We start from the raw sequence: 16,950 nt of genomic DNA on the forward strand, positions 1-16,950 counted from the left end.
TATTTTTGCCGCTATGTACTTGGTTCTGTTCTGTCTTCTTCCATCTTCGATATGAAAGATTACAGCACGTAAAATTTGCATCGAAGTGGGTAAGCGAGAGCCAGTAATAGTCCCATCATATTTCGTCACAGACTTTCCAAGGCCAAAAATATATGTGTTGCCTCTCGTAGCAGCCATTATGATATTATGTTTAAACAGTTACAAATACAACAGTCTTCTGTTCTGTTTAGAAAACCTGAAAAACATGTATTATAATTTTTGAAGAACATTAGCAAAATTCATCAAAATCATGAAATATTTCCCTCAGAAAAAACAATAACTTAAGATGAAAACGTCAGTTGGAGACCAGAACTGAAGAAATGACTTGAAATGGAAGTTCTGCTGAAAAAAAATCGAGATTTTTTCACTTATTGCAAATGGCGACCCTAAATTCAACACGGTGTCATGGCGATATCGACCTAAATTCTATGTCATCGGTTGCCCACATAGACGTAGTCCGATCATCACCAAGCTTCACAGAAGCTGTTTTCCCACCAAATAGAACATTTTCACCAATCTACATAAAAATTGATTGATATGACGGCATTGTGTGCACCCTAATAATCAGGTATTGTCAGAGTTTGGATTAAAGTTAGAAAGGGTTAAAGTAAGGGTTAGAGTTATGGTATCTATAGTAATATCCATAGTAAAAAAACTTCAGTACACTAACTTCATCTAAAAATTAAAAAATAAACATTATATAATTGCTTTGTTGGTTAGTCATAGTGCATTATTAAGAGTGTTGATAATACTTTGTGTAGAGAACACGAATTGGCATATTCTCATCTCACTGGCGTATACTTATCATAAAGTATACGAGATATGCAAGAATTCCAAAAAATAAGAAGAAACATTATATATAACTTGTAAAGCTACACAGAAATGTACTAGGCTGTGCATATCTTGTCAAGTGTGATGTGACAACACGGCTTTTTTAAATCAAGAGAAAGCATACTGAAAAAAGAATGTAACTACTACACTACATCACTAGCCTACTACTGCTTCTACATAGAGAATAGAGATTTGTTTTATTTGTTTGTGTGTAATTATTTTTTAGGTTTGCTGGTTTGCGGGAATTGGCTAGCTTGAGTAGTATAACAGTTTTGCTGGCTGCAAACAGAGTATAACTATTTAATTTTCTATCATGCCTTCAAAACTTGATGATTATATTGTTCTTTCTCCTATTGGTTCTGGATCATATGGTAAATGCTTGAAAGTTAGCAGAAGAAAAGATGGAAAAATTCTGGTATGGAAAGACATGGATTATGGGTCTATGACCGAAGGAGAGAAACAACAACTGGTGTCAGAAGTCAACTTACTCAGAGAGTTGAAACATCGCTACATTGTTCGATATCATGATAGAATTATTGATCGATCAAAAAGTCGGTTATATCTTATCATGGAATATTGCTCAGGAGGTGACCTTGCTTCTCTTATCACTTCTTCCAGAAAAGACAGAAGATTTTTGGATGAGGATTTCATTGTAAAGGTGCAATGAAATGAAATGTATTTAATATTTTATAGATAAGCTATTGTTTTCTTTTATTGTCAAATGATAATCATTTTATTAATTAGAAAGTTTTGCAATTACTGTTTTTCCACAAGATTTTTGTTGCGTAGCCCATAGCCTACCAACACTATCAGTCCGTCATGACATATTGATAGAACCAGACCATTAAAAACAACCAAACTACATGGATTTTTTAAGCGTCTAGCGACGTAGAAACAATGTAAAATTATATATATATACATTTTTGCAGCCTGGGTAGTATGCAGTTTACAAGCCTGTCAAAAGCAACAACCAAACAACCAGCGCCCTTGGGTTGAACATTACCTGTCAAATAGTTTTTGTATGACTACACAAAGGACTGGGTTTCAATTTTATATGTTTTTATTCTACGTTATGATAGCCCATTCAGAGAGTTTGCGCAAACCCTTTATAAATTTTTCAGAAACCGCAATTATGATATGTTTTGTTTCTTCCCTTATGCCCCTCCTCAATCATTACGGCCTTTTATTACTAAACACTACTGTTATGACACAACAATGCAGAGAAATCGGATTGATTGAATCGTTACAACTAAATTATGCCAATTTAAAGCTTTTTTAATAGTTTTATGCAAATAAGGTCAAATGTAACATGTGATCTAACCCTTTGCAAATACCAAAACTGCTTCTTTTTGCAACACTAAAGTATCGACTAAATATCCAGTATCGGCCTAAAAAGTGATATGGGTATCGATGAAAATATTGGTATCGGTAGTACATAGCTTTTTTACACTCTTTGTGACTGTGGGCTCATGTAAGAATTGGTAGATTGCAAGTTTTTTTAAGTCTTTTACCAATATTTTTCTGTGTGCAATACTTTCTTAATTGCAATTTTCAAAATGAATGGGGTTACATTGCATATAATAATACAGTACCATCATATTCAGATTTTGACCCAACTTGCCCTTGCCCTTCAATCATGCCACAGACAAAGGCAAAAGTCCGGAAAAGTTGTAAAAGTTTTGCATCGAGACTTAAAGCCTGCTAACGTCTTCCTGGATGATAATCAAAACGTGAAGCTTGGAGATTTTGGACTTGCTCGTGTGCTACACCATGACACTAGCTTCGCCAAGACCTTTGTTGGCACTCCCTACTACATGTCACCTGAACAGATGAGCAAGAATCTTTACAATGAAAAATCAGACATCTGGTCGCTGGGGTGTTTAATCTACGAACTGTGTGCACTTATTCCTCCTTTTACCGCCTCCAACCAGAAACTTCTAGCGGAAAAGATCAAGCAAGGGCAGTTTAGACGTATTCCAAGTCGATATTCTGATTCATTGCAGGTAACTGTGATGACTCTGAGATTGAAATAGTGCTATGGAAAAAACAAATTGCAGCTGGTAAATGCTGAATTTAATGTGGTGCAGTGCACCACATGTTTTTATATCATCGTATTTCTAAGGGTTTTACTGAAAACACTTGGTTTGCAAAAAAAAATTGCATTAAAAAGTGTACATGTAGTTAAGTAGTATATAGTTTGTGAATTAACCTTTCATAATCAATGTAAATTGATATTGATTGAAATTCGTTATTAAAATATTGGTCGTTAAGTCGTATAGGCTTTAATGTTTATTTAAAAACTGAAGTTTTGTATTGAAAATTGCATAAACTTAAAACTTTTGATATGTTAAGTATTTTTGCCTATCAGTGATTGCAGTGCATTATTATATCAGCCTAAAATGTAGATCACATTGAGACAGATGCTTGGTATGCTTCAGTCTATGAGGAAAAGAAACGCAATTGTTTGATTTCATTACAGAATTGTGTGTCGTCAATGCTGCGACTTACATCAAATGCAAGGCCTTCATTGGAAGATATTCTGCAACTGCCTCTTGTAAAGACAGCTGTGCGAAAGTACACTCCCCCTGAAGCAGAAGAGAAACCAACTACGCCTCCTCTGGATGAAAATGCTGCAGTGAATTCTGGTGGGTATATGGATTTCCTCATTTAGCATAGATTGACGTTTACATATCGTATTAAACTACCTGAAAATTTAAGAACCAAAAAGCTACAATCGGTTCTTGTACCGTACAGTTAAGCAACATTTGGATTCATTCTCAAAGTTTAAAGTGTTTTTAGACGATAAAATGCGGAGAAGAAAAAGTTCATCTGGATCTTCTACTGAAGAAAACAAAAGGTACAAGTTTATCCACTACAGCTGTGAAGCTTCTCACTGCCTTGTTTTGCTTTGTCATTTCACCTGCACCATAGCATTTGTTCTGTTGTTGTTCTTCTTTGATTTTGTTTGTGAAACCCAGCAAAATAATCACAGCTACATACAAATTTTTCCTGATTTTGCTCAGCATATCACATTTCGTTGTTCCTCAAATGAGAACAATAGATCACATTTTTTATTTTAAAACTTTGCTAAATTTCTCGTGTTCAAACGGATTTGGTTATGTCCTTGTAAGCTTTATATACATTTGCCCTTACCGGTAATCTATACAATGTAAAAATATTATTTAAAGTCTTTTGGTTAGCAAAATTTATGAAAATGTCGATGTTGTAAGTTATAGAACGAACATTCATGAAGATTTTCATGATTTTTCCAAACTTGTCACTGCAAATGTGTTGAAACCCAGACAACAAATACATTGATTCAAAGTTTGTAGGCGTAAAAAATGTCATCAATGTGAAAAAGGTCCTATTTGTGGCTATTTACATATGCGCATATTGCATAGACTGGCCGCTTGTAAAGGAGTGTCTGGAAATACTGGTACTTTGAAAGGAAAAGGTTGATGGTCTAAACTGGTTTATACATAGATACAATACACACACACAGACTTTTGCACCACTCATCTGTTAATGCCATTTTTACATTCGCGTTCTGACCGTTTTCTGTGTATTTTCTGTGTAATAACATGAAACAACTTCCCTTCATTTTGTGTCAGGCCTGAAACGACGAACACTGTCGCAGCTCCCAGCCAGGTTTTGCTTGAAGAACGCCTTCAGGAGCTCAATAGAAGAGAACAATGCCTCTTGCGAAAAGAGAAGCTTCTCGAAGAAAGAGAAAGGGCGGCAGAAGAAAAGATGAAGACTGCAGAATCCTTGATACGTCAGTACAAGGAAATGCGTGCTGATCAGAACATAATGCGCAGTGCTCTTGATGCACCCAGGTAATAAATTATGTACATTATTGTCTTGTCATTATTCAATTTATCTCATGCCATCCAAGTTAAGAATTTCAATCACAAGACGAAAAAACTTGTTGAGTTGTCTTGTACAATAAAACAGGTGTTGCCCTATGCATAAAGTTTGTAGAAACGTTTCGAAACCGAAAGCAGGGAAATAATTTTAGGTTGGTAAATTTCTTTCCCGCTTTGAAGTAAAACGCATTTAAAAGTTGCCCTTGCATTGACAAAAAATGTTTCATACAGGGTGTACCAAAATAAATGAAATCCAATATGTTTATTAGCAATGGGTTTCATTAATTTTTGGACACCCTAGTGCAAGCAAGAGCACCTGTGGTAGGCCGGCCATTGTGGCTTAGCATATTCAATCTAAGCCCTTCAGATTAATAGAATCTTTCAATATTAGTTTTGTTCACGTTTTCTCTGAAATTCATTTTTCTTCATTTAATATTCTCCTGTCGACGGTATTGAGGCAAGTTGAAACATTTCTCGGCTATTTTGACGAAGTCTCTTTGTTTAGTGGTATTCCAAATGATGAAAAATGTTTCACTTACAGCCGAGGAGTTCATTGGGACAAAAAGAAACAAGTTCACTTTGCTGGAGATGGTAAAGAAAATGACCTGGTGCTGCTTGGGATCGACAGAAACAAATATGGAGCCATTGCGCACAAGGAACGTGGTGTAGAGGATTACAGCAGGAAGCTAAAAGATCTTCGCTTGAACCGGGCCGTTGACCACCAACCAAAAGTTTACACGCGCTACAATTCAGACTACAAATCTAGGCACTTACTAGGTATGCGGTAGACACCTCGTGTGGTCAAGGCTGCACAGTTGAAGTCAAGCAGTTTATTTTGTAATTTTTTCTTACTATATTCTTGTCATGATCAAGTTGATAAAGACATTTGCAAACGGAGAGATTCTGCAGGACTCCAAAATTCGTGATGAATCTATTAACCATTCAACCCAAGTACGACTTTCAAAAATGGCCAAACATGTTGTTGAGTGCAATGTCAATCCAGATTGATTTTTTACTTCTAAATAACGTGGTATTGATTATATTCACCAGGTATAAACCTGTATATATTGTACTGTGGTAGGCATATTGAATTTGTATCGTAGCAGAATAGCGTTCACCACTTGTGACTTACTTTTCTATGTTTGTTGAATTTATGCACTGTGTGTCGCCTAATATCGAAAAGACTTCGCCGCATTCTATTACATTGTCGTAGATTCAATAAACGAAACGCTTTCTGCTTTCGAGAGCGTTTACTATCCAATCGATCTGAAAATATACATGTATTCTTGCTTTGAAACTTGGCCCATCTCTTTTTTAAATGAACTTGATGCTTCTAGAACTTAAAATAATCCGTTTGTATTCGCTTAATCTGTCAATGTGGTACAATTTATTGTTACAGAATAAAACTAAAATTTCAATCGCATTTGTGTAAAGATATTTTTCTATAATTAGCATTAAAAATGAAGTGTATGAAACCGTTGTGGTGTGTCACTGTGTCAGTGTAGGTTTCAATGAGGATATGTAAGAACTATAAGAAGTCATCACATCAGTCCCTTCTCGAAGGACCACGACCAACAAAGTAGTTGTCTAGTTTTTGCGGTGCTTAATAAATTCAAAATAGGTTTGTTCACTGAAGTTCACCTACTTGCAAAACCAAAAAACGTTGCTTCGACTCTTCGGGTGGGCAGTTACTATAGTTGAGCAGCGCAATTCTCCGTTAGTGATCTTCAATGAGACAGAATAGTTTGCACAGAAAAAACAAAAATAACCTCGTTTAAAATTGAAAAGTTCCGGTATCATATGACGCCTTTGTACTGTAAGTGCATCAGAATCATCATATTGTGGTAGGTAGGTTGAAGAAAACAGTCACGACGGGCGATGTTTTTGTCGTCATAGGCTGTCGTTGAACATATATTTGTGAAGCAACCGCAGCAGTGACGCGATGACGATAAGCACAATTAGATCAGCTCTACATAGTACTTATGCAAGGTGTCACGGAGTATTAGCATGTTTTTAAACAAGACAGTTTCCACGAGTTCACCAGACATCTATGTATTTTAAATCATGATCTTCAGGTGCAAGCCATCAGGAAAGCAGCCTTATCGAGAGACCAGGTACATAGCTAGAAAATAGTTTATTGCAGTTTTCAAGCAAAAAAGCAACACACAATTATAAACCCCACTCTTTATAGGCCTAGTTATTTACAATAATGTTTACAATTTCACAGTAAAGGTAAACAAGTGAGAATGCAGCATCCATTTTGGCACATGGTCACTGAAGTTAGACAAGAGATGACATTCAGGTAAAGAACTTTTTTACACCTAAAGTAGATAAAAACATGAACATAAAAAGAGCGCGCAATAAATGTAGGCCTATCAGAGTGACATCAACGAAATAAACGAATGTTAATTTTGTCTAGCCGTGTCACCGCCGCAGTCCCAGCTACAGGGTGTGCCATGCAGTGATAGGAAATCACTGCAAAATCTTTTATATTATAAAATGACCTGCCCCAAACAAGGGTGGTAAAAGACAGAGCTTCTCGACCTTTCAATGAGAAAGATCAATGTTACTTCTAGCCCAGTTTTAAGACAATATTTCGAAATACTGAGATAAACTTAATAGGTTCAGCTTATTCATCAAGGTAAACCAAACACATGGAAACAATAATTAGCCTGCATTATTATCAATGAAATCCGAAAAAGTCAAAAACGAATATGTCCCACATGATACGACAAGCACGTTTCCATTAAAATCAACGTTTTTGTATTGCGACCGACTGCAACACATATTTGTTGAAAAAACTAGAGTAGCCAAGAACTTTTAGAAATCTCTTAAAACCAACCGAGATGCGACATGCCGATGAAATCATTTTGAATTTTTTATGTGGTTTAATTCTTCTCTATCTGCAAGTATTCTTGGCATTTGCAATGCATAGACTGTATCGTGGTTACCTTGGGCTCGTAGCAAACACCTGAGCTAAAGTCAAACTGCCTTCTCGCAAGCTAAATATCGCAGCCGGCCTTTCGTTTGCCTGTGCTAAAATTAGCTACAGCGTTTACAAACTGCTGAGTGGAAAGCAGTCCTTGAAATAAGTTGCTCAAGCGCACACACCGCAAGTCGAACCAGCGCCGCTTGATCTTTCCGTTTCTTTGTTCACAAAGTCGAACTAAACCGACTGATCTACCAGGGCGGACAAGGTTGCGCAATTGAAGCGTCCTTCAGCATTCCTCCGCGTCTTCTTTCTCCGCATACAACTTCACATTTGTTACTTTGGGAGAAAGCACAGTTTGTGATGCGCGGGGTGAGTTAGTCACATCTTCTATCGGAGTGACATCGGTTTGGGGGGTTTCCAAACGAGGAGGTTGTGGACTGCATGGAAGAGAAGGCGTCTCTTCACCCAGTGCAGGGACAACGACCGACAAAGAGGAGTGCTGGATATCACTGGCTTGGAAAGTCTCTTGAATGCCAACAGCAGCTGAACACAAACTGACGGTCATTAAAATGTTTACGATTCTCCCTTTTGCAGAAAGCATGGTTAAAGGTAAAGTATGTTTAGAAGAAAGCGGTTTTCGAAAACTACTTCATGTCAGTTTTGGTTTATAACTTCTAAAGTGAAAACTTTAAAATTTAATACAGTAGCCTGCAACAAAATGCAATAAAAATGCTCTAACAGCCATCACAATCATAGTAAACAGTTCTTTCAACTTTTCGAAACAAGATAGTTCTTTAATTACCGGTTTTAATTTCCATGTCAACTTCTTTATCTTTATGCAGGTGGTGATCAACAGAAATACTGTCCTGAAATGCGACATGGACTAAAATTTAGATGTTGCATTTCCAACCACAACCCACAATTGTCATCAAATGCAAACAGCAAATGCAGTATGATCATTGCTTGCTCATTGATTTGTCATATATTACATAAAAAATCGAAGTTATGGGGTAGGGCAGCACAAATCTCCGCTCATTGATTCTTTGACTACATTGAAAGTCACATTTTTCGACCACAAAATTCGCCTTCAGGTGACGTTGTAACTTGTATGTACTATTATATGTATGCTTTGCACTATTTCTATATTCTGAGCGTGAGAAAAATAAAGCTTATTTCAATAACCATGCAATATTATACAATATTCACAACAGTTCTCACCTCTGCAGCTGCAATAAGCAATTTGTTCAATCTTTCAGAAGATGATATACCAATATTAGTTTGAGGACGCTTCCCAGTGAAGAAAGGCTCAGGACTGTTTCTTTTGAGTCTTTCATAGTAGCGGTGGTCTGAAAAATATCATTGCTTTTGTAGCGTCATTCAAATACGCTCAATTCACAGCAGCTGATCAAACTAGTCCACTAAGTCACAACTTCGTTTAAGCTTTAATTTAATTGATGTGGTTTCTCATTACAGCACACAGCAGTCCTGTGAAGTGCCAAAATGACCAAATGCGTAGTAAACAGGGATGTACAGTAGCGTTGACAAGGGGATTCAGGGGGTACTTTTGGACGAATGATGATTTTAGGGGCCTGTAACCCTTCCAGGGCCCAGGAACTTGAAGAAACCACTGCGCATTCCTTGAGTGCGTAAGTGTCTTAATTTGAGGCCCGAGGATCTAATTGATACCGGGCCGAAATTATCCTCTCAACGGCTCTGGGGATGTCATACTGATCTGAGTCATTTACTTCAACAAAGAACACACACTTTTATTATTATTATACACCTAAACACACATTATTAACATACAGTAAGCGTTAAAAACATAAATTACCTGATTGATTTTTTCTATAATGTGAAGTTGTTGGTGTTACCCTTGGCAGCCATGGACTAAATGAAGTCAATCGGTCCACGGGCACATCACAGGCTTGCTTATCCAACCACGCATGCGGTGAGACAAAAGGAACGGGGAGGAGTAAAGCACTTTTTCTGTTGTCTCTCATAGTAGTTGCAGTTGTGTGAGGCCTCCTTTCTAATGGAAGCGTCGTCCCAGAAAGAGCAGATTTCCCAACGCATGCATAGGAAGTGCCAACCCGCTTTGGTTCCCCGGCAGGGGATATGCTGAGTGAAGGGAGAAGCAGTTTACAAATGCCTTTACGAAGCAGCAAGCTCAAGGAGTAGTGAATAATGATGTTTTCTCACACACGATCTTAAAATCACTTCAAACGCGGCAACCGGTTATTGGACCAAAACAAGTTGTGGTAGCAGAATATAAAAACTGGGTTATTAAAGATTTCATAACGACAACCTGATCTCACATACGGTCAGCAGGTTTCTAGCAAGGTTTCTAGAACAGACGTAGCAGTAAGCAAGTGCTCAAATTATTTTGAATAAAAGATTGTGTTGGCTGTATTTTTAATGAAAAAGAAATGAAAAGATCTCTTCATCAAAAGAACTTACACATCAGGCTGAATTCTGTTATCAGAGTTGTTGAGCAAAATCCGCTGCAATTTACGTCGACTTATCACCATCGCATCTTCTTGATGCGCGACTACTTCTCGAATCTCATTGTACATGGACTGGTAAAACATCTCTTCGTCTCTGTCGCGGAGCGTTGGAGACGCCTTAAAGAAAAATCTCATACTTCAAACATCGACTTGTTATCAGTTTCAGAATAAACACGCGGAATAATACCAGCTTTCCAGAATATTTTCACGACAAAAAGTTTCAACAAATATTTAACATATTTTTTGATGCACTTTAGTTGGAAATATAGGACATGTAAGTTTAGCCATCTGAGCAAGTGCAATGATGTGAATGAAGCATCAGGGCTTCCAATGTTCACAACTTACAGCAAATAGACTGCTTCCGATGCGGATTTTTGGACCCTGAACTGCATGCTCCTGTGCATCTAAAGGTGGTTGCGAGTTTCCAAGAACGCATTCTGCAAGATAACTTCCAGATGCTCCTGATCTAAATAGGCGAACAGCAAGAACAATATATGTCATAGGAATAATAGCAATCTTTTTCTTTTGTGTCCATTTTGGTAACTGACAACATACAGTGTGACTGCATACAGTCCAGTGCAATTGCATACTCGGCACAACGGATAGCTGGAAGCAGTGACAGACAGCAACCAGTCGTTTTTTATATTGATTCAACGTCTGCAGCAGTGGCGTATATTCAGGGTGTGCAAGGTGTGCACTGCACACCCCAAGAAATCCAGAAAAAAAGAAAATTTCCATCGGTTGTCGATGTTCTTTACTTTTCTGATATTCTAACATCTTGCTGCATGCTGATTGCTTTCTTTTCAATTGCAAAACTCGTCCCCTTCTAATTTTAATACTCCAACGTTTGAGGTCATTGCCTTTAATTTTTTTCGGTCATTACCTTTAAGCTTTAAGCTGGGTGTGCACTGACACCTTGGCGAGTGCTATTTAAAATAAACAATTAAGAAAAATGACGTCACAAGGCAGCTAAAACAGCAATGGTTTTAGTTCAGCTAGGGTGTGCACTCGCTGATTTGCACACCTTGGCGCGTCATTGGGGGAATCCCAGGAAATAGCAAGTTTTAGCTTGTTGGATTAGAGTTTGAGCTATGGTTTGAGGTGATCAGAGTTGGAAACAAGATAAGATAAAATGTTTTTTATGCACCAAGTGCCAGTAAATTAGGACTAGCTTGTCTGAATCTGCAACAAAGCTTATGGTAACAGCCAATATCATTGATGCACCATTCTAAAACAACATATCTAATCGTTTTGTAATTGGAGTGTTTGTATGTTACTGGTATTGTACCGTACCTTATTGCTGAAACACCTTAATTATGTAGCAGGTGCCAGCTGACTCAAAGTCGCTTTCTGTGTCTCCTGGTTTGTCTCACATTAATTATTGCCTATGTTTGTTTCGTCTTGGGTGTACCACCGGTACGGTATATAATATATATATTAAAATGTGAAGCCAATGAACAAAATAATACCGGTAGGCTACTGATAATAAAAAAATTGGCTAGTGGCTAAAGCTGCGTTTAGACTACATGCGTTTTTACTGCGACAAATCGCATCGCTCGATACATTCCACGCGAGTGTATTGGAGCGCTTAGACTGCGTGCGTCTTGTCTGCGGTGACGTGCGGTTTGTCGCAGACATTTGGATGGGCTTTGACGTACCGTAACGCAATGCATCCTAGTATACGTCAGTCTAAGGTAGCCTATGTTTGTGAAAAGACGTCAAAGTAAGCTACTTTGATGTGAGGTAATGGCAGAAAAATAGCTTTCTACTGCAAAAGTAAGTTATTAGGCAGATTTTAGCCAGAAATAAAGGCCTTTTGCAAATGTTTTATTGTATTTTTAGTCAAAGTGGATGCCTCCTAGAATTCAAGGCAATTTTGTTTGCCAAACTTAACTCTTGTTTCATTCATCTAGCTCTACGCCATAGTTTGAACTGCATTTTTTTAAATGCATTGTTAGCTTTCAAGCCAGTGATGATTTTGCAGCAATCTTGATCACCATCTTTACTGTGGCAAGCCTAGGAAATTTACCGGTACCAGTAGGTATGTACAAAATGAAAATCAATCAATCATTGGTTTATTTTTTGGTATTACAGTATATGTACTGAACTGAGAGAGGAAGGAAGCAAAAGATCTTATATGAGGTCAGCTTCCATCCTGTTAATATGTTACAGGAGATGTTACCAATAAAAATTAGTTTAAAAAAAAAGAAGTTTGATGCATACCGGTACTGTTTAATACATAGGTAGCCTACCGTACTTGAATATCAAGTGAGTACTTGAATATCGAGTTACTACTTAATGTATTTTCAAATTGTGAGGAAAATGATCATCTGAAATGCACCAACTACCAGACCTATCATACTGTTAAGTTTGTAAAAAAAACTTCGATTACCGTACTGATAATGTATATTATACATTTTAAAACTGACTACCTCTCCTTATATTATTATTAGGTAGGCTGTAAGTAAACTAGGTACTTACCCTGTATGTTTAGTTTGAGACAACATGCTTTTGTTTAGATTGACACAGTCACCCCAGTAAGATTTTCCATTTTTATTTCAGACTCAAGTGATGATGGTCCATCCAGGCGTCCAAGACGTAATCAAGATTTTGATAATGAAACTAATAAAGTCATTTATTCATTGCTCTATCAGGATATAATCGACAGTGTTTGTTGTCAGATCGATCAAAGATTTACTGCTGTCACAAAATTCGAGTTTTTTCAACTGCTGTGCTGTGACAAGTTTCCTGAATTCAAAAAAGAATTCCCTGACCATTTAATGACAAAATTGCAAGATATATATGGAGGAATTTTCGATTATTCTCGGCTTAAATCTGAACTTCAAGTTGTGTACTCGCTGCCAGAATTTTCGCAACAAACTGTTCAAAACATGTATGAGTATGTTCATCAAAACTCTTTAAGTTCTGGCTTCAACGAATTGTTTAACTTAACGCAGCTCGTACTTAGTATTCCCAGCACTACAGCATCGGCAGAACGAAGCTTCTCAGCTCTAAAGAGAATACATACCTGCTTGCGTTCCACACAAGGACAAGAAAGACTGAGCTCGCTTAGCTTGCTTTCAATAGAGAAGGAACTTTTGCTAGAACTGAAGCAAAAGCAAGCTTTCTACGACGATGTAATTCAAAAATTTATTGCACAAACGAGAAGAATCGAATTATGCTATAGATGAATTTTCCTTCTGTAGTCGAGGTGTTAAACATTTTCGTTTTTACTAAGTAGTACGGCGGATAAAAGTACAGCCGACCAACATAGCAATCGACTTTCTTGTTTATTACACTGGTCAACACAACTTTTCTTGCTTGGAGTTTTTTAATGGATTTAGGGTAACTTTGAGGTGCCGAATCTGACCTCAGTTTTTCCTGTCACGTCAGGTTCGTGAGATATGATAACAGCAAATTATTACTTTTGTTAAAAGTGGAAGATTTGACGTTGCGTTTATTGCACATACACATTGTGCTATATCCAGAAATCCAGGTCATGTAGTACATAAGTAGCTGAAATACACCCACCCACTATAATTTTGATACCAATTTGTTTTCTAAGCAACATTATTAACCATCCAGTAGTAACAAGCCAAAAGGGAGGCTAAAAGTATAACTGACCCCACCCCCGTCAATGTTTTGCATGAAATCACAAAGATTTAAACAGGCTTATGGCAATGCTTGTTCAGTAACCTTATTTAAGCTGTTTTGGCCTATCTAACACTAACCTTTCGTTATAGCACTGCATATGTTGGTGGTAAACGCAACGCCAAATCTTCCACTTTTGACAAAAGTAGCAATTTGCTGTTATCATATCTCACAAACCTGACGTGATGGGATAAATCTGAGGTCAGATTCGGATTCAGCACCCCAAAGTTACCTTAAATCAGTTCTCAAAGCCTATGCAAAAAAAAATGTTTTTTTTGTTGACCAGTGTTATCGAGTTGCTTTGCTATTGTTTTTTATTTTAACTTTCACCTGTTTGTTTTTAATCCGCTTGTACATTTCTCAAGGTGTTGCAACTGAACTGAAGTATGTGACTTTAGAAATGCAACTTAATGTTTGATATTAAGTCTCATTCAATAGGCGCTGTCAAATACATATCTATTTTGTATTCTTCTCCATACCGACAACATTAGTTTTGTCAATTCTGTTCATGTTCAGAATTTGTGCTGAAAATGCTCTCAGAACGCACCAAATTCAATGTTGAATTTAGAAATTTTCTGGGGGAGGTCCCCCAGACCCCCCGCTGTTGCTTTGCCGTCACTGAACACCCTGTCAAAGTGGTCACGGTACGCCACTGGTCTGCAGACGTTGAATTAATATAAAAATCGACTGATTTGCTGCCTGGGTAATGGTTTCTTCTCACATTGATACAATCATCATCATCCAAGTACGGTTTTGTCTTCACTAGTGAGGGTGGCCGATTCTTTCTTTTCAGCAATTGCCTTCACTCATATTCTCAATCTCGTTCTATCCATCGCATCTTCTTTCTTTAGTCCGACCTTGTCTGCCTCATTCGTTACTTGTTCTTTCTACGATACCAACGTAGCAATAAAATTACAACAAATCAACTCTTACCCAGCCACTTTACGAACTTCAATTGACATTGGGTAATTTGTCCATTTTCCTTGAGCTTTACCATTTTGCGGCCTTCGAATTTTATCCGGAGCTTTGAAATTCTGCAACGTACAAAATAAACGATATGGTACAAAAAATTTAAAAGGCCTACTTTAATTTAAAAACCTAGTAGGTTACCATCGATTTGCATTCATCAACTTTGCTAAGTTGAATGCTAGCATTTTTGCACAATCGAGTTGAAATTTCTTTATTAGCAATAGAACTTTGCTATAGCAATAACATCTTTAGTGTTTTAAATTATACTAAAATGTGAATATTTTACGTTGAAAATACAACGTGTAAGGTGCACTGCTAAAGACCAAAGCAATAAACAATGTCATCGGGCTTTTCATGAAGTTTTCAATTACAACGAAACAAAACAAGTTTGAGAGTTGTTTTAGAATAAACATTCTTATCTAATCGCTGTGTATTAAAGCTTACTTGAGCTTCTGTTTTTGACAAGGACAAAGGATGGGATACAATTTCAAAACACTTCGATGAATAGGCAAAAACAACAGTTGGTAGATTCGATTAAAATGTTAAGCAATTGTTAGCAACTTATAGCAATGTAACAAGCAGAAAACTGATGTATCATTTAGTTTAGGCACATTGCTTTTGTCAATAAACGTGCGAATTTATGCTGAGACAATGATTGTTTCTGGGCGTAAGAGTCTGTTCACTATAACTACCAACTGTGAAAACATGTATTCCGAGTGTGGGATAGTCTCTAAAAGCATATCATGACATTTCCAATATTATGCATTAGGGAAAACATGGAATATGAAGAATCTACATATCTTCATAGTAGATGTACGATTATAACATCGAGGTGTATCGTGTGATGTGATATGATTGTAGATTGTAGCCTCAAGATATCAGGCCGAGGAGTTCATTGGGACAAAAAGAAACAGGTTCATTTTGCTGGCGATGGGAAAGAAAATGACCTGGTGCTGCTTGGGATCGACAGAAACAAATATGGAGCCATTGCGCACAAGGAACGTGGTGTAGAGGATTACAGCAGAAAGCTGAAAGATCTTCGCTTGAACCGGGCCGTTGACCATCAACCAAAAGTTTACACGCGCTACAATTCAGACTACAAATCTAGGCACTTACTAGGTATGCGGTAGACACCTCGTGTGGTCAAGGCTGCACAGTTGAAGTCAAGCAGTTTATTTTGTACTTTTTTCTTACTATATTCTTGTCATGATCAAGTTGATAAAGACATTTGCAAACGGAGAGATTCTGCAGGACCCCAACAAAATTTGTGATGAATCTATTAACCATTCAACCCAAGTACGACTTTCAAAAATGGCCAAACATGTTGTTGAGTGCAATGTCAATCCAGATTGATTTTTTACTTCTAAATAACGTGGTATTGATTATTCACCAGGTATAAACCTGTATATATTGTACTGTGGTAGGCATATTGAATTTGTATCGTAGCAGAATAGCGTTCACCACTTGTGACTTACTTTTCTATGCTTGTTGAATTTATGCACTGTGTGTCGCCTAATATCAAAAAGACTTCGCCGCATTCTATTACATTGTCGTAGATTCAATAAACGAAACGGTATCTGCTTTCGAGAGCGTTTACTATCCAATCGATCTGAAAATATACATGTTCTTGCTTTGAAACTTGGCCCATCTCTTTTTTAAATGAACTTGATGCTTCTAGAACTTAAAATAATTCGTTTCTATTCGCTTAATCTGTCAATGTGGTACAATTTATTGTTACAGAATAAACCTAAAATTTCAATCGCATTTGTGTAAAGATATTTTTCTATAATTAGCATTAAAAATGAAGTGTATGAAACCGTTGTGGTTTGAAAGTGTAGGTTTCAATGAGGATACGTAAGAACTATAAGAAGTCATCACATCAGTCCCTTCTCAAAGGACCACGACCAACAAAGTGGTTGTCTAGTTTTTGCGGTGCTTAGAATGAATTCAAACTAGGTTTGTTCACTGAAGTTCACCTACTTGCAAAATTAAGCAACGTTGGTTCGACTCTTCGGGTGGGCAGTTACTATAGTTGAGCAGCGCAATTCTCCGTCAGTGATCTTCAATGAGACGGAATAGTTTGCACAGAAAAAAACAAAAATAGCCTTTAATTTTTGATGACCGGGTAAGCGGCACTCGTTTAAAACTGAAAAGTTCC

At 37.2% G+C, this 16,950-nt stretch overlaps 2 protein-coding genes across 3 annotated transcripts; one reads left to right on the forward strand and one right to left on the reverse strand.

Moving 5' to 3' along the window:
* The first annotated feature begins 1,100 nt into the window (after positions 1-1,100).
* On the forward strand, positions 1,101-16,545 carry LOC145782696 (serine/threonine-protein kinase Nek2-like). Of its 2 annotated transcripts, XM_082594460.1 has the most exons (7): positions 1,101-1,528; positions 2,475-2,873; positions 3,350-3,515; positions 3,670-3,727; positions 4,482-4,706; positions 5,278-5,308; positions 15,707-16,545. In XM_082594460.1, exons 1-7 carry the CDS (start codon positions 1,184-1,186, stop codon positions 15,920-15,922), a joined length of 1,440 nt encoding a protein of 479 aa, XP_082450586.1. In that variant the 5' UTR covers positions 1,101-1,183; the 3' UTR covers positions 15,923-16,545. The 2 variants fall into 2 exon arrangements, with proteins under 2 accessions (XP_082450586.1, XP_082450578.1); XM_082594452.1 differs by lacking the exon at positions 15,707-16,545 and having other exon boundaries at positions 5,278-6,154.
* LOC145776651 (uncharacterized) lies at positions 6,865-10,673 on the reverse strand. The gene is made up of 6 exons (XM_082587885.1): positions 10,518-10,673; positions 10,126-10,289; positions 9,500-9,786; positions 8,887-9,014; positions 8,471-8,534; positions 6,865-8,211 (listed from the first exon to the last, which is right to left on the reverse strand). The coding sequence occupies exons 1-6, from the start codon at positions 10,671-10,673 to the stop codon at positions 7,955-7,957; spliced, it is 1,056 nt and encodes a 351-aa protein (XP_082444011.1). The 3' UTR covers positions 6,865-7,954.
* Positions 16,546-16,950: the final 405 nt, after the last annotated feature.

Source organism: Aplidium turbinatum, chromosome 1, assembly GCF_918807975.1.
Source record: "Aplidium turbinatum chromosome 1, kaAplTurb1.1, whole genome shotgun sequence".
Classification (NCBI taxonomy): Eukaryota; Metazoa; Chordata; class Ascidiacea; order Aplousobranchia; family Polyclinidae; genus Aplidium; species Aplidium turbinatum.